At 43.6% G+C, this 17,560-nt stretch overlaps 1 protein-coding gene across 1 annotated transcript in view; it reads right to left on the bottom strand.

Annotated features, from left to right (window-relative positions):
* The window catches only part of SNX10 (sorting nexin 10), a 66,814-nt gene that overhangs the window by 26,466 nt on the left and 22,788 nt on the right, over positions 1-17,560 (bottom strand). The window contains 2 exon segments of the mRNA XM_035723358.1: positions 372-403; positions 2,634-2,680. Of these exon segments, the coding sequence (XP_035579251.1) occupies positions 372-403; positions 2,634-2,680 (79 nt within the window).

Raw genomic sequence — 17,560 nt, 5'->3', positions numbered from 1 at the left:
AGGACTTTTGCAAGGTCAATAAAATAATTTATGTAGTTGGTTAAAATTTGTATAGTTTTTAATTGAAGTGAGTTTGTAATAAAAATCCAGTGATTAAGCCAACTAAGCAAAAACTTTAGAAAATTAAAAATTTTTAAAATTTTAAATAAACGTTCTTCTAATTGGAAAAAAAAAGTCTTTGTTGCTTTCATTGGCAGTCTTTTCCCCCTAAGAGAACAACTTTTAAAATGTGCCTTTGGATGCGGCACCTGGCTGGCTCAGTGGGTTAGGCATCTGCCTTCGGCTCAGGTCATGATTTCAGGGTCCTAGAATTGAGCCCTGCGTCAGGCTCCCTGCTCCATGGGAAGCCTGCTTCTCCCTCGCCCACTCACCCTGCTTGTGTTCCCTCTTGCTGTGTCTCTCTCTGTCAAATAAATAAATAAAATCTTAAAAAAAAAAAAATGTGCCTTTGGAATGTGCCGGCGATCACACACCTTCACTCTCGTCAGGCCGATGTAGGTGTGTAGTAAAGAATTCACCTCACCCAGAGGGAGGTCTGGTCTCTGCCCTTGGCTCCTGGGAGGTGATCTCTAGGCCCCTGGCATGTCCTGCCTGACAAGGGTAACTTTGCTAGCCTGGGCTTTGGCCAACAATGCAAATATGATGGGGTTTTAGGACCACACTGTACCAACTGCAACCTTTGGAGGAACTGGAAACTAACGATATTAGCCTGACCCCAGGAGGACTGGAGACTAAAAGTCAGCCACACAGGCAGTTTGTGACTGGGCCCCAGTAAAAACTGGATACCAAAGGCCCTGCTGAGCTCCCCTATGCATATCATTACACATCAATGGCGGCAGCTTAACTCCAGGAACTCCATAAGGAGAAGACGAGCTGGAGCTCCACATTTGGACTTGGACCCCTCCCCAACTCTAACTTCTGCATCCCTTCTTTTGGCTGGTTCTAATTTGTGTCCTTTCCCTGTAATAAACCATAACTGTGAGTCTAACAGCTGTCTCCATGAGTTCTGTGAGTCTTTCTTGTAAATTATTAAAACTGAGGATGGTTTGAGGAACCCTTGAAATTGTAATTAGTGTCAGCAGTGAGAGAAGTCATGTGGGGACCTGCAGTTTGGCCAACTTCACAGAGAAGGAAGGCATTTCCTGAAAGAAACAGCTTGATCCCAGTATTATTTAATACAGAGACAGGAGAAAAGTCTTGTATCGTATGGGGTTAGCGCTATAGGGAAAATAGGGGGACTGACTAGAAAGGGATGCACAGTACCTTCTGGGGTGCTGGAAACATCTGCACCTCAGTCTGAGTGTGGTCACACAGGTGTACACATAAGAGATAATCTGCTGAGCTATACACGTAAGATTAGGGCATTTGATGCATTTTACTGTATATATGTTATACCCAAAAAGTTAAAAAACAAATAAACCAAAACACTGTCTTTGAAAATGGGGGAGTCCAAAAAATAATAAAAAAGAAAATGCAGAGCCCAACATGGAATTAAACAGTGGAAGTGGGTTAGATTAATGAGAAGAATCTGAACCCAAAGACAGGGCTGAAAGAAAGGATGTGAGATCTAGCAAAGAAGCTTCTGGAAGGATTCCCTGAAATGGATTTTTTGGGGTATATAGTGCTTTAAAGTTGGGCAAGGCAAACGAAGGACCATGTGGCCACGTGTGTGTGTGTGTGTGTGTGTGTGTGTGTGTGTGTGTGTGTGTATACTCCCTAAAAAGTTCCTCTGCCACTATGCAGTTTCATTAGGCTCACCTAGTGACAATGTGCGTGGAACAGTAGGCAGAGTAGGACAAACGGGTACTTTCAAGGAGCATCTGGGTGGCTCAGTTGGTTAAGCTTCAGACTCTTGATTTCCGCTCAGGTCATGATCTCAGGGTCGTGAGATAGAGCTCTGTGTCAGGCTCCTCGCTGAGCATGGAGCCTACTTAACCTGCTTAAGATTCTCTCGCTCCCTCTGCCCGCCCCCCACCTCTCTCTCTCCCTCTAAAAACAAACAAACAAACAAAACTTTCAAGAGAGGGTCACTTAGCAAAGGGTTGGTGTGGTGATTGTCCTACCCTCTTCCCAGTTAGATGAAGCTCCAGAAGCTGAGATTGGAGACCTGGGAGATCAATCAGGCTGGGTTCAGGAAAGGACAGTGTTCTCTGAACTGTGTGAAACCAAGCCAAAAGATCTAAGAAGCAATAAGCAAGGTAAAACTGAAACTAAGGGCGGATAGTTCCCCTGGGTTGTTACGAGAGGTAGGGGGATTCACGTATGAGGCAACAGAGGAGAAAACCAAGAAAGCCAGAGGGAGACTGTTCAAAGCGAAGGGTGGGAGTCAGAGCCTGGAGAAATCTGAGTCATGGAACAAGATACATTTATAAGGAGCGGGTGGGAGTGAGCCAAGAGCCAGCTCAGTCACTGGAACCGAGGAATGAGGGCCGAGGACACACCAATGCTGGGGAATGGGGGGCATGGGGGCGGTGGGGGCAGGGGGGCAGGTGTTTTACTTTTGTTAGCCCTCCTCTAGGATGCCCTGAAGTATCTTGACTCTCTACCACAGACTGATGGTTAGTGAATGAAGAGCTAACCTGCAGTGAGTCAAAATGCATTGATTATTTATTTTCAGATTTGTGATGACATACCTCTTTCTGTTGTTCTGGAAACATCTTCAGCACAGGACACAATCAATCTGAAAAATAAGATACCAACACTCAGTGATTTGGAAGTTCCATACTGGAACAGATATGTCTCTCATGGCCTCGCACCCAAATCCTCTGAGAGCAAATCTCTCTGGCTATCCACAGTCTCTGAAAGATGAACCTGTGCTCCTCCTTCCCTCCTGTCCATTGCTGAGCAGACCAAGGTGAACATCAGTCTGCACTGGGGATTGGGAGTTTGAGACATGGCAAATCCAAGGTAGCTGGATGATGACAGGTACTCAAACTGGAAGGCCAGGCAGAGTCTGGCAAGAGTTGGAGCCCTGGTGAGTCAGATGCTGGGGGTGGGGGGAAGCAGAGTAGCCATGACGGGCCGGAGGGGGATGCTGGTTGGCAGTGAGATGGAGAGAATGGAGATGCCCAGAGAGATCCACCACTGAGAACAGCTCTGATGGATTTAAAATACAAAATGTCTGTGAAACAAAGAATTCTATAGAGTGGGGCGTGGCAAATTTTTTCTGTGAAGGGTCAGGTAGTATATATTTGAGGTTTTGCAGGCCAAACGGCGTCTGTTACAACTTCAAGTCTGCAATTTATAGTGAGAAAGCCCACAGATGCTAAGTAATCTAACGCAGATGGCTATGTTCCAGCAAAACTTTATCTGCAAAAACAGGCGGCAGTAGTTGGCAGACCCTACCTATGGAGCAATCAAATGTTGTGTGTTCAATTCTATACATTAATAAAGCTCTCTCTTAGATCAGCAGGAAAAAAATTTCATAATGTTAAGCTTGGTCTGCATACCTATAGGCAGTCTCCTCTCTGACAAGCAAACTACTGGCTGAGAGTCTGTGGACTATACACGTGGGTAGAAAGAGAAGGGATTACGTACTTTTCCTAATGGTGAAATAAGGAATACAAGTATAGTTTACATCATTCTCGAGTTTTCTCAGAGATCTCAGAGAATTCTCTAAAATGAAAATGGGGGTGGGGGGGGGCTTTCAGTAGCATAGTTTCGGGTTTCCTCACCACCCCGTGTCAAAGGCTGATTAACACAACAAACTTGTTAATCATGAACTAGACTGGAATTTATATCAAAGCCACAAGGACATCCTAAACAGAATAAAACTGGTTTTATCGAAGATCTAGAGTTATTGACTCACTGTAACAATATACAATTTCATAAACCAAATAGATATGTCTTTCCATATTTCCCACACAAAAGCCAAGAGAAATCTCATGTGCTCCTAGAAGAACGTGCAGGAAGATCTTTAACTAACCTCACAGTGGGCAGAGCCTTTGTAACAGGAAGGGGACAGGAGTGTATTTTTATTAGAAAACAACTGCTATAGCTTTCTTGGGTTTTTTTGTTTGTATATTTGTTTGGGTTTTTTTGCTATGTTAGAAGAAGTGGTCAACCCTCAAACAAAATACATCTAACCTCTTCTCCCTTCTGGAGATGTGGCCAGATTCCAGGAGCTGGGGCTTGAGCCCGGAGACAGGCCCGCAAGCTGTATGCGGAGGAAGCAAATAAGTAAAAAAGATGCCACCTTTCCATTAGGTGTCGCCATGTCTCACCATCTCAGCTGGACACCTGGCCTCTTCTGATGCCTTTCACCTTCATCTTCGAGCCTTCACAACAATACACTACCGTTTTAATGTTGAAGAGACTCCGCTCTGGGTCAACTGTGTTTGAGGAAAGGCATCAGTCCCCATTTCCTTTCCTTTTTTTTTTTTTTTTAATATTTTATTTATTTATTTGAGAGAGTGAGCAAGACAGAGAACACAAGCAGGAGGAGGGGCAGAGAGAGAAGGAGAAGCAGGCTCCCCGGGGAGCCCGATGCAGGACTTGATCCCAGAACCCTGGGATCATGACCTGAGCCGAAGGCAGATGCTTAACCGACTGAGCCACCCAGGCGCTCCATCCCCATTTCCTTTCCTGTTAGGATTCTGCCTCCAGAGAGGGCTTTTATAAGAAGGTTAGACCCAAGCCCTGGTACTGAAAGGGTGTAGGGTAGGAATCCCAGTGAGCACTCGAGGAGAGGGCCCACAGAAGGAGTTGGCTGAACAGCCTGGGTCAGTTTCAGAGGTCTCCAAGAAGGTGGGAGGAGAGAGAAGGATGGCTACTTTCAGGAGTATCCAAGAACATGTCAATTTGGGGTTCGAAAAAGCTTACTGCCCACCCTTCAAGAGGAGAATCTCCTCCCACCTATACACAGTCCCCTGCAGTGTGCACAGAGGAAGGAGTGATGTTCTGTCTACACCTGTGTCTCACGAGCTCACTGCCTAGCAGAGGAAAGGCTCACCATGCCAGGGGATTTATGCTGTGGCCATTGTGCTGCCCTGCGAAATGCCCTAGGGTGCTGAAGGCCCCAAAGAGCCCTCTAGGAACCCCAGAGGAAGTGGTCCTAGTACTACAGTTAGTAAACACCTCTCCACCCTCATATACACATAAAAATAGAAAAAAATTTGAGAAAAGTGATAGACATGACCATATGAAAATTTAAACCTGTTGTATGTTTCAAAGGGATATAAAGACAAATATTATATGATAATAATATTTGTACATGACAAAGGATTAATATTTAATTTATGGAAAGGTCTTATAAATCCATACCAAAGAATATTTCTGTAGAAAAATAAGCAAAGTTATAATAATTCACAAAACAAAAACAATAAAGGTCAAACTCAACAACAAAAAACAAACAACCTGATTAAAAACTGGACAAAGGACCCAAACAGACCTTTCTCCAAAGATGATATACAAATAGCCAAAAAGCACATGAAAAGATCGTATCACTAATCATTAGGGAAATGCAAATCAGAACCACAATGAGTTATTACCTCACCTCCACTAGGAAGGCTACTATCAAAAAGACAGAAAACAAGTACTGGTGAGGATATGGAGAAATTGGAATCTTTGTGCCAATGGGAATGTAAAATCGTGTCGCTCCTGTAGAAAACAGTATGGAGGTTCCTTAAAAAATTAAAAATAGGGGTGCCTGACTGGCTCAGTTGGAAGAGCATGAGATTCTTGATCTCAGGGTCGTGAGTTCAAACCCCACATTGGGGATAGAGATTACTTAAATAAATTTTTAAAGATTAAAAATAAAACTACTATATATATAGTCCAGCAATTCTACTTCTGGGTATACATCCAAAAGAATTGAAAGCAGGATTTCGAAGAGATATTTGCACACCTGTGTTCATAGAAGCATTATTCCTAAAGCCAAGAAGGGTAAGCAACCCAAGTGTCTGCTGACAAACGAATGAGCAAGATGTGGTATGTATACACAATGGAATACTATTCAGCTTTTAAAAGGAAGGAAACTGTGACACATGCTACAACATGGATGAACCCTGAGGACATTAATCTAAATGAAATGATCAGTCACATACACAAAAACCAGATACTTTATGATTCTACTTACTTACCTGAGGTTTCTAAACTAGTCAAATTCACAGAAACAGAAGGTAGGATGGTGGTTGCCAAGGGGAAATGGAGAGCTCTCGTAAATGGGTGCAGAGTTTCAGTTTGGCCAGATGAAACCAATCTGGAGATGTTACACATCACTGTGAATATACATACTAGTGAACTGTACACGTAAAATGGGGAAATGCTAAATTTTATATATTCTTACCACATTTAAAAAGTTTTGGAAAAAAGGTCAAGATCTATTTAAAATGTTTAACCTTGCTATAAACAGAAATGCAAATAAAAAATAAGATACCATATTTGCACCTATTAAATCAGAATGTTTTTTTGATGATAATATCCACACTGGCAAAGATCATGAGAAATGGGACTGATTGCTGCTGGTAGGGATGAGAGCTATTTCAATATTCCTGAAAGACGATTTGGCCATATGTTTCAAAAGAATTTTTAAATTGCTCATGTTCTTTGACTCAATTATTCCACATCTGGGAACTCAACCTAAAAAAAATCAATTAGACATATGCAAAAAAAAATTCTGTATGAAAGAATGTTCCCAATGCAGTGTTTTTAAAAAATAGATCAAATAAAATGGAAACCTAAATGTCCATCAGTAGATTAGAAAAAATGAATGATGGTACTGCTGTGTAACAGACCAGCTTATACCACTACAAATTAGGTTATAGAAGAATATTAAATGATAGGGACTGTTCAAGAAGTATTGTCAAGTGATTTTTCTAAGTATGTTTTTCTTTTTTTCTTTTTTAAAGATTTTATTTATTTGTTTGTCAGAGAGAGAGAGAGAGAGAGAGAATGAGCAGGGGAAGCGGCAGAGGCAGAAGGAGAGGCAGGCTCCCTGTGAACAAGGAGCCTGATGCGGGACTCGATCCCAGGACCGTGGGATCACCACCCGAGCTGATGGCAGATGCTTAACCAACTGAGCCACCCAGGTGTCCCATTATGTTTCTATTTCTTTACTTATTTACTTGAGAACTGGAGCCTACACATAGCAAGTTAGCGGTGGTCATTTCTAATCGCTTTTTTCTGTATTTTTCTAAAAGTTTACAATGCATTTGTTACTTTTAAAGTCTGAAAAGGCTATGTTATTTTTTTAAAAAGTAAAACCCTATGTGCTCAGTTACTTTTATATTCCCCCTTCCAAGAAAACAAACAACTACATTAATTTTACTGTCTTACTTCCTTCTCCAATGTTCAGCAATTTTTCTATATAAATGAAAAATTACTGACTTCTTACTTTCATCTCATAAAGATATGCCGTCAGTGAGGTTGTTTTAGAGTCAAAGTTTAATTCCGTACCAGTTTTTCTCATATCTGTTCTCAGTACCACCTATGTCCTTCCCGCTGCATTGGGCAGATCTGGGAGTGGGGCCATGGCCTCCCCAAATCTCCTCTAGGCGGAAACTGTCAGCCAAGGTCCTGCTGGAGGGGCATCTCTACAGGTAGCCCTACTCTGTATCACGAGGCGGGGGGGGATGGTGAGGCGGGGGGACTGTTCCTAGACACAGGTGATGGCATCCGTGATAAGCATCAGATGCCAGTGAAGTCAGTCCACAGGTTAGTCAGGCCCCTGAGGCACAGCCTGGCACCGAAGGAAGGGCTGGCACTCCCTCCCATATTTGGCCCAGGATGCACTGGGAGACTTGCCAGTTCCCTGGGACCTGAAGTTGGGAAATGATGAAAGAGAAAGGGAGGGGTAATGACATCACAGCTGGAGTTCTGAGGGACCAGAGCTTGCACTTAAACAGAAGCCACGATGAAGATAAAAGTTCTCATAAGAGGGGGCGCCTGGGTGGCTCAGTCGGTTGAGCCTCTGCCTTCGGCTCAGGTCATGGTCCCGGGGTCCTGGGATCGAGCCCTATGTCGGGCTCCCTGCTCAGTGGGGAGCCTGCTTCTCCCTCTCCCCACTCGTGCTCTCTTTCACTATCTCTCTCTTTCTGAAATAAATAAAAATCTTCAAAAAGTTCTCATGAGATATTAAAGAAACTGGCCACCAGAAAAGCTGAATTATGGAGCTGGCTTCAGCTGCTGACATCCACAGAGCCGCCTGGAGCCAGTACCCAGACTGGCCAGTGGCTTAAGGCTGCAGCGTCTCCTGACTTCCCACGCACCCCTTTCCTCAAGGTAGCTTGAGGTAGATCCCAATGTGGGCAATCAAAAGAGCGCATCCAAAAAGAAAAAGGAAAACAAGCTGTATCCTTGAGAGAGCACGGCTGTTCCACCTCAGTTCAGTTTCCATGTTTTCGTACAGCTTGTGCAGAACGCCCTGTAAAGCCCGCCCAAGGTCTTCCTCAGTCTGATCTTAGAACTTAAAAAGGACAAACTAAGGGGAGCCTGGGTGGCTCAGTCAGTTAAGCATCCAATTCTTGATCTCAGTTCAGGTCTTGATCTCAGAATCATGAGTTCAAGCCCCACATTGGGCCCCAGGCTGGGTGTGGAGCCTACCTAAAAAAAAAAAAAAGACAAACCAAAATGGAAAAACTAGAAGAAATCTGAAGTTCAGTTAAAGTTGGAAGCACAAATAAAATTATCATTTAAGTTTTCCACCATTTATCACAAAAGAAAAAAATTAAAGAGGAGAACACATGCCTTTTTAAGGTTTATTAGCAGTCAAAAACTACTGGTTCATAGTCCAAAAAACAATGAAACCACTAACATGCTAACCTCAACAACATATGGGTTCCATTAATGGTGGAGAAGATGACATCAGGCCAAATTGGGGGGTTTAAAATTCAGGAACAAAAAAAAATACATCAAATTTTAATCTCACAACTATTTAGGTAGTATTTAGGAAAAGGACTACCTTAGACTTAGCCACTCTGGACACATAGGCATGTATGTTGTGGGTCTGACCTCTACTTCCCATCATATACACACTAAGGACAGCCCCTGAGGGATAGCGGGGCGGCGGGGGGGGGGGGGGGGGGGGGAGAACATGACCAGAAGAAAGAGAATTGAAGAAAAGAAGCCATAAAAAGCAGATGTAAGACAGAAAAGCTGACACCAGAGCAGACACACAGGTAATACTAGACTTCCTAACTTGTGACATCCTCTCTCCCCAAAACCACCCTACCCTCCCAGATCAAACCCAAGAACATTTTTCACATTATCTCAATGGTCTCCTTCCTTTTTTATGCTATTAAGGTTCTCCTACCTAGTAATGTGTCTGGGCTACTCCTTTTCCTCTTCTAGAAAAGCAGATAAATCTTGAGGTTGGGGGAAGGGTATTAGTAATTTAAATATTAGTGTGAATTCACCCAATCAGATTGCATTCCTAGTAACCAAAGGCTATCTACAACTATTCCCTCCCCTCCCCCACCCCCATCACCACACAGCTTTTGGATTAGGATGGAAAAGAGGGGAAACCATTGGTACTTGGGGGTGTGGGGTTCTTTGGAGGTCGATGTATCCCTCAGTGCCCTGCCACAGAATCATGAAGGACATGAGAACACAGCCCCCTGAAGAACAGCAGGAAATGCCCTGCTCTTCTTTCCTGCCAACAACTGGGAAGATTTTTTTCAATTTACTCTAGCCCTTCACCCGGTAAGGGGGCTTTGCAGAAGTTCTACCACAACTTCCCATCAAAATACTACCTGAACAATAGCATCAAAAGGGTAAAATACCTAGGATTAAATTAACAAAAGAAGTACAAAGCATATACTCTGAAAATTACCGAAGATCACTGAAAGAAATTAGAGAAGATCTAAATAAATGGAAAAACATTCCATGTTCATGGACTGGAAGACAACATTGTTAGGACAGCAATTCTGCTCAAACTGATCTATAGATTCAATGCAATCTTTAACAGAATCTCAGCTGACTTCTCTGTACAAACTGAGATTCTAAAACTCCTCTCTAATTGCAGGGGACCCAGATTAGTCAAAACAATCCTGAAAAAGAACATAGTAGGAAGACTTCCACTTCCTGATTTCAAAACTTACTACAAAGCAACAGTACTTAAGACAGTGTGCAAGTGGCACAAGGATAAACAAACAGATTAACAGCATAGAATTAACAGTCCAGAAATAAATCCATACCTTTATGGTCAACTGATTTTCAACAGGGTGCCAAAACAATTCAGTGGGGGAAAAAAGTCTTCAACAAATGGTTCTGGGACAAGTGGATAACCACAAGCAAAAGAATAAAGTTAGAGGTCTACCTACTTTATACCATCTATAGAAATTAACTTGAAATGGATCAAAGAGGAGCACCTGGGTGGCTCAGATGGTTAAGCGGCTGCCTTCGGCTCAGGTCATGATCCCAGGGTCCTGGGATCGAGCCCCACGTCTGGCTCCTGGCTCAGCGGGGAGCCTGCTTCTCCCTCTCCCTCTGCCCCTACTCATTCTCTCTCTCTCTCCTCTCTCTGTATCTCTGTGTCTCAAATGAATAAATAAAAAATCCTTAAAAAAAAAAGAAATGGATCAAAGACGTAAATGTAAGAAGAAAACACAGAGGTAAATCTTCATGGCCCAGGATTTAGCAAAGGATTCTTAGATATACCAAAAGCATGAGCAACAAAAGAAAAAAAGTCTTTAGACTTCATGAAAATTAAAACTTTCTGTGCTTCAAAGGGCACCATCAAGAAAGTGAAAAGACAATGCACAGAATGGGAGAAAATATTTGCAAATCATGTATCTGATAAGGGACTTGTAGCTAGAATATATAAAGAGCTCATCCAACTCAGTAATAAAAAAAAATTTAAGGACATAACATATAACATGGTGACTATGGTTGATAATACTGTATTGTATAATTGAAATTTTTAAAAGAGTAAAATATTCTCACCAAAAAAAAAAAAAAAGAAAGAAATAGGGTAAAAGGAAGGTGATGGATGCATTAAGAAACTTGATGGGGGAATCCTTTTACAATGGATATGTAGGATGTATATTATCAAATCTTCACATCGTACATTTTAAATATCTTACAATTTTATTGGTCAACTATGCCTCAATAAAGCTGGAAAAAATAAAATAAATGTATATATTAGATATATAAATATAATAATAAAAAGATCATTGATAACTAATAAAGATAACAGATAACTGACAACTCATTTCAAAAACAGGCAAAGGATCCTCCATAGACATTCCTCCAGGGAAAATAGAGAAACGGCCAATAAGTACATGAAAAGATGTTCAATATCATGAGTCATGAGAGGAAAGCAAATCAAAACCACAGTGAGACACCACTTCACTCCCATTAGGCTGGCTAGAATCATAAAGTCCGATAATAACAAATTTGGGCAAGGATATAGAGAAATTGGAACCCTCATACACTGCTGGTGGATTCGTAAAGTTGTGCGGCCACCTCATCTAACAATCCGGCATCTTCTCAAACCATTAAACATAGACTCACCATTTGACCCAGCAATTCTCCTAAGTGTACACCCAAGAGAAAGGAAAATTTCCACAGAGAAACTAATATATAAATATCAGCATTATTCATAATAGCCAAAAGGTGGAAATAACCCAAATGTCCATCAATGGATGAATGGATAAACAAACTGTGGTACATCCATACAACAGAATGTTATTTGACAATAAAAAGGAATGAAGTATTGATACAGGCTACAACTTGGATGAACCTTGAAAACATGTTAGAAATGATCCACAAATTAGTCCACATATTACACAAGACCATTCACATGAAAGTCCAGAATCAGGAACTCTTTTATAAAAATAGAAAATAAATTACTGGTTGCTTATGGTTACTGGGTGGGGTGGGTAGAAAGTAGAGGGGTGGAGTTTAGGGGTTCAGGGAAGTGATAGCTAAAGGGCAATGAAATCAGATAATAAAAACTTTCTAAAATTGACTGTGGCTGGGACACCTGGGTGGCTCAGTGGTTTAAGCTGTCTGCCTTTGGCTCAGGTCATGGTCCCAGGGTCCTAGGATCATGTCCCGCATCAGGCTCCTTTGCTCAGCCGGAAGGCCTGCTTCTCCCTCTCCCTCTGCCTGCCGCTCCCCTTGCTTGTGCTCTCAATATCTCTCTCTCTCTCTCTCTGATAAAATAAATAAAATCTTTAAAAATTTTTTTAAAATTAAAAAAAATAAAATGGTGGTGATGGTTGTGTATATCTGCAAATATACTAAAACCAGTGAATAGTACACTTAATTGGGTAAGTTGTGTAGTATGTAGATATTTCAATAAAGCTGTTTTTTTTTTTAAGTGTTACCTGAAACTCTGAGCTTGACCCATTTTATTCATGGCCCCAGTGTCCCTCATCCCGCAAACTACAATGTCTGCCAAGCTGAACGCCCTCCAGGCATCATTCACCCCCGGGGTTCTCTCATCCCTACTCGGCTCTGACCCCAGCCTTGCTCTCCCATCCCCTCTTGCAACCCTTCCTCCCACTATGCCTTGGGAACCCTCCTCCTAGAGCCAGCAAGTGCCCCACACTCACACCCATCTCAACAGCTCTATCTTGGCTACGCCCTGGCTTCTCCACTCTTCCCTTCCCTTGTGACCCTTACAAGTCCAAGCTGCTCATGTCCTCAGCACTTCCATTTCTTTTTTTTTTTTAAGATTTTATTTATTTATTTATAAGAGACAGAGAGAGAGAGAGACAGAGGGAGAAGCAGGCTCCCCACTGAGCAGGGAGCCCGATGCGGGACTCGATCCCAGGACCCCAGGATCATGACCTGAGCGAAAGGCAGATGCTTAACCATCTGAGCCACCCAGGCGCCCTCAGCACTTCCATTTCTAAGGACCAGGAGAAAACCAAAGTCCCCTGGTCGCTACAGTCTCCAGACAATAACCTACCAACAAGCACCTGTAACCTAGGAATTCGTGACCAACTCCCTCCTCCTCACTTCTTGGAATGCCTTCCTTCTCTCCGGTTTCCTGCTTCTCCTTTCCACATTTTTAGGAACCTCCTCTGTGTTCTTTCCCACTTTTTCCGGATCCATCCAAGAAGGACCTCATTCATGGGTAATGACCTACCATGCCCTGGCCTTGCCGTAGGCTGTTCGTTCCTGTGACCTAATCTCTTACCAACAAGTGCTCACTCTGTGACCAGATCCCAATCCAGGAACTGCTCTTTAAAATGGAAAACTAGAAGTCTCCTCTGATTACCACAGCCCACCCTTCCTTTTCTCACTTCCTCATTCTTACCCAATGTGCTCTTCCACCCGATGAAAAACCACCAGAACTTTGATCCTACCCTTCCTATTCTCCCTCTAGACTTCACTTCTTTGAACCTTTCAAAAACTCTACCTCCAGCACCCCTCATTTCCTGTTCCACTGACACACTTCTAACTGTCAACCTCCAAACACAGATCAACTTAACCTGTCACCTCCATTTCTTCTTGCCTCACCTACCACTGAAGAAAAATCCCATCGTTTCTGTGACTGGTTCCATCACCAGGTTATGAGTTCCAGCTTTGGCGGAGTTCTACAGGGTTCAGGAATCTTCCACTCATGCCATCATCTTCAGACCTTCACCTCTCACCTCCAGCCACCTACTTCCTCCCAGTCTGCTACCCCTCTGTCATCTGATAACTCTTACCTCCTACTTCATCAAAACAGTAAGACCACCAGGTTTACATTCTTCCTCTTGGTTCTCTGCCCCCTTGAAATCTACCCATATATTCATCCACTTCCCTCAGTCTCAAAGAAAAGGATCACACTCTCCTGTCTTCATGATCTTATTTCTCCTACCTCCTCCAAGACATTGGTTCAATTGCCCCTCACCCTTACTAACTCCAACTGCTTCCTTCCCCAACAAACAAGCTCAACTTCCTCTCATTCCAGTGTAAACAGGCAACCCTGCTTAATTCATTCAACCTATTAAGGACCAGGCCCTGCCGCAGACATCAGAGATGGGGCAATGAACGAGACACCAGGTCCCCCGTTTCACTGACATCATGGTGGGAAGAGACAGGAAACAAACATGTGAGCAAATAAATGGACAAGGTAATGAGCAAGCATAATGAAGAAAACAACAGAATGATGTAATCAAGAGTGACTACAGGTCTTTGGTGGGGACTACTTCACATTCAGGTGATCAGGGAAGGCTTCTATGAGGAAGTGACATTTGAACTGAAACCTGAGAAGCAAGAGAGAGCCAGTGACAAGGCAGTCTTGGGAAAGCGCACTCCACGGTGAGGCTCACAACTGGGGGAATGGGTCTTCTCCCTTCCTCTGCACTGATACCCCCAGGGCTGGCCCTGGAGCACACAGTGAATAGTATGCCTGGTGGCGGACACGAGTAGTTTCTCTGGTGAGGCACTGCACATGGCTTCTCGGCAGAAGCCACAGACTCACTGTCACCTTCCACTTGAATCAGGAGAGTTCCCCAATGGGCTACTGGCAGCCCTCCTCTCTTCCACTCTGCACTCATTCTGTTTAGGCTATCACTCCCATATCACATGCAAAGGAATCCAGAATCAGAACTGCCTTTGAAGACAGCCTGGCCACCTCCCAGTGGACATTTCCATCCAGACATCCGTCGGCACCTCTAACTTACTGTATCCAATCCAGGCTGGCTGTCACATGACACCTTTTCCCTGTGCGCTTCTGGGGCCTTGCCAATTCTCCCACCTCCTATGTTGCCCATTTTAATAATTAATCGTGTCAACATCCACACAGTACCTCAAACGGGAATCCCAGAAACTGTCTTTGATTCCTTCCTTTCCCTCACTTTCCAAATCCAATTGGTCAACAAGCCTGGCCAAGCCTCTCTCTGAAGGCCTCCTAAATCCACTCCCTTCTCTTGGCCTCCAATGTCACTGGACTAGTTCAGGATCTCATCATTTCTCTCCTGAACTCTAGCTGGAATAACGTAGATTCCCAGGGCCCAACACACTTAGCAGATGCTCAGTAAATGATTTTTGAATAAACAAACGAGAGGGAACATGCATGAATGAATAAAATGATTGAACAAATGAGTGAGTAAGAAAATCATTGAATAAATAAAAGAAGAAATGCATGCTATGTACAAAGAAAACTAAGGAATATATAGTTTAATGGAGGAGATGCAACCAAGCAAGTACAGGGCATCAGGTGATAAACAGAATGTTGGGGGCTGTGGTGCCGGGGGTGGAGGGGAGATGGAAACTAACACTCATCGAGTCTTCCGGTTGTCAAGTACTAAACCAGGCATTTCACACACAGTTCACACATGACTCACCCAGAAACTATATGATATACTGTGCTTCTGATGGGGAAAATGACATTCAAAGGAGTTAAATAACCATCTAAAGTCACCCAACTCACACGTGGCAGGGTTCAGATTCAAACCTAGGTCTGCAGGCCCCAAATCCCATCATGGTTAACATTCATAGGCTTACAGGATAGACTGGACCTCAAAAGATGATAATAATAATAGCCAAAACACAGAGTACTTCTGACAGAGTCACCATTCTAAGAACTTTGCATACATCCTCAAAAAAATCCTATGAGGGGCGCCTGGGCGGCTCAGTCAGTTAAGCGTCTGCCTTTGGCTCAGGTCATGATCCCAGAGTCCTGGGATCGAGTCCCATGTCGGGCTCCCTGCTCAGCAGGGAGTCTGCTTCTCCCTCTCCCTCTGCCCCTCCCCTGGCTCCTGCTCTCTCTCCCTCGCTCACTCTCTCTCTCAAATAAATAAAGTCTTTAAAGAAAAAAATCCTATGAGGTAAGCATGAATGTCATCCCCATTTTACAGTTAAGAAAACAGAGACACCAAGAAATTAACAAGTAATTTGTCAAAGGTCATAAAGCTACTAAGTGACAGAATTGGGATCTGAACCCAGTCTGGCTCCAGTGTCTGTGTTGGCCGTGCCATTAACCTTCCGTGCCTTCATGACGGAGGCAAGATGGCAGAGGGTGGTTCCAAGTGGAGAGAAGTATAACAGGCCGTGAGGCCCAAAGGTGGGAACAGGAAGTGGTTCACTGTGACTGGGACTGAGGGGGTGGTCGAAAGTAAAGCCCCAGAGGAAAGATAGGGTCAGACACGCAGCTTCCTGTTACCTGGTCCAGGGCCACTGGCCTGTCTTGTTTGATATGTAAAGTGCCTCCATCTTTCACAAGGTAGTGAACAGTTAGAGGAGAACGTTCACTCTGTTTTCTTAACCAACGTATTTAGTTCTCCTGAATTGGAAGGTGGAAAAGCTAAAAGGCAAAGGAATCACTGGTGTTGTCACAGTCTTACTGTGAACTAGCTGGTACACCTCCCCCACACTCCATGGAAATAAGTATCGGCACCCTAACCCACTGGCACGTATTTTTGATACAGTATTAGTTTGAAAAGATTATACATATTTTTTAAATCTCTCTCTTTTCTTTTGTTTTTTAGAGAGAGAGAGCGAGAGCAGGTGAGTGTGGGGAGGGACAGAGGAAGAGAGAGAATTCTTAAGCAGGCTCCACGCCCAGCGCGAGTGAGACATGGGGCTCAATCTCACAACCCTGAGATCATGATCTGAGCCGAAAACAAGAGTTGGACGCTGAACTGACTGAGCCACCCAGGCACCCCAAAATCTCTAATTTTGTTTCATAATACTTCAAATGTGAGCCAATAAATTGCCATCTTTATGGCTCACTACTGTGGAGTTATACACAAGTCAGTCAGATCTAAATTTTTCTTAGGAAAACTTCCATAGAAACAAATTAAAAGGCAGACCCCAAAACTCACCTCTTGCTCTAACATGGCTTTGGGAAGGAAAAGGAGAACAGGACTCACAAGCCATCCAAACAAGCCCTTAAGTCATTCTGATTCAGACTCCTCATCAGTCATTGGAAAAGATCATCTCGGAGGAAACTGAAAGTGCTACTCTGGTTCCTTCCTTCATGAGAATCTAGGAGGTTAAACAATAATCACTTCAGCCTCAAGGCCTCCCAACTTGTAGGAGACCAACGTGGTCATTCCTCACGGTCAAGGGGAGAGACCTAAGGACTAAGTGAAAGAACCCAATGAAATGTCCTCTGACCTCCAAAAGTAAATATTCTAAAGGGTTTGTTTGGCTCCATGGGAAAGGGGCAGGATCAGATCACCCAGTGCCCTCTGCCATGGGGGTGCCAAGCAGGGAGAAGATGGGAGATAAAGCAGAGTGACGTGAGCAATGCATCAGACAGAAATAACCTCTGCCCTAAGCCTCGTCAGAGCCCCATGTAAATCTGGTAAGTTACAAGTAAACAATTAAAGTGACTTGTTCAGCCCCTTATTCAGCCCCTTAACGTAAGTTGTTGCTGAACACAGAGAAGTAGAGGACAGCGAAGTCACTAGGGTGCCCAGCGCTCAGCTGGCCTCACTTATTACTCCCGGTACGTGATTCATTCCCTGCCCCGGCATAACCTGGACCAGCTGTCACTGCTGGATCCGTGACCTCATGGGTCTGAGGTCCACCTGGAAAGGAGCCCTGGCCCGGGGAGTCTGGCTAGGAAAGGACTCAGGGGCAAGACCTCACAAAACTGACCAAATTAAAGCCAGAGGGAGTGTTTTTCAGACAACACTAATCTTGTGATCTTGTCAGCTATTTCAAGTCCAAAGAT

This window comes from Zalophus californianus, chromosome 12 (assembly GCF_009762305.2).
Source record: "Zalophus californianus isolate mZalCal1 chromosome 12, mZalCal1.pri.v2, whole genome shotgun sequence".
Classification (NCBI taxonomy): domain Eukaryota; kingdom Metazoa; phylum Chordata; class Mammalia; order Carnivora; family Otariidae; genus Zalophus; species Zalophus californianus.
The sequence above is the reverse complement of the archived record's forward strand: the minus strand, read 5'-3'. Positions and strand labels throughout refer to the sequence as shown.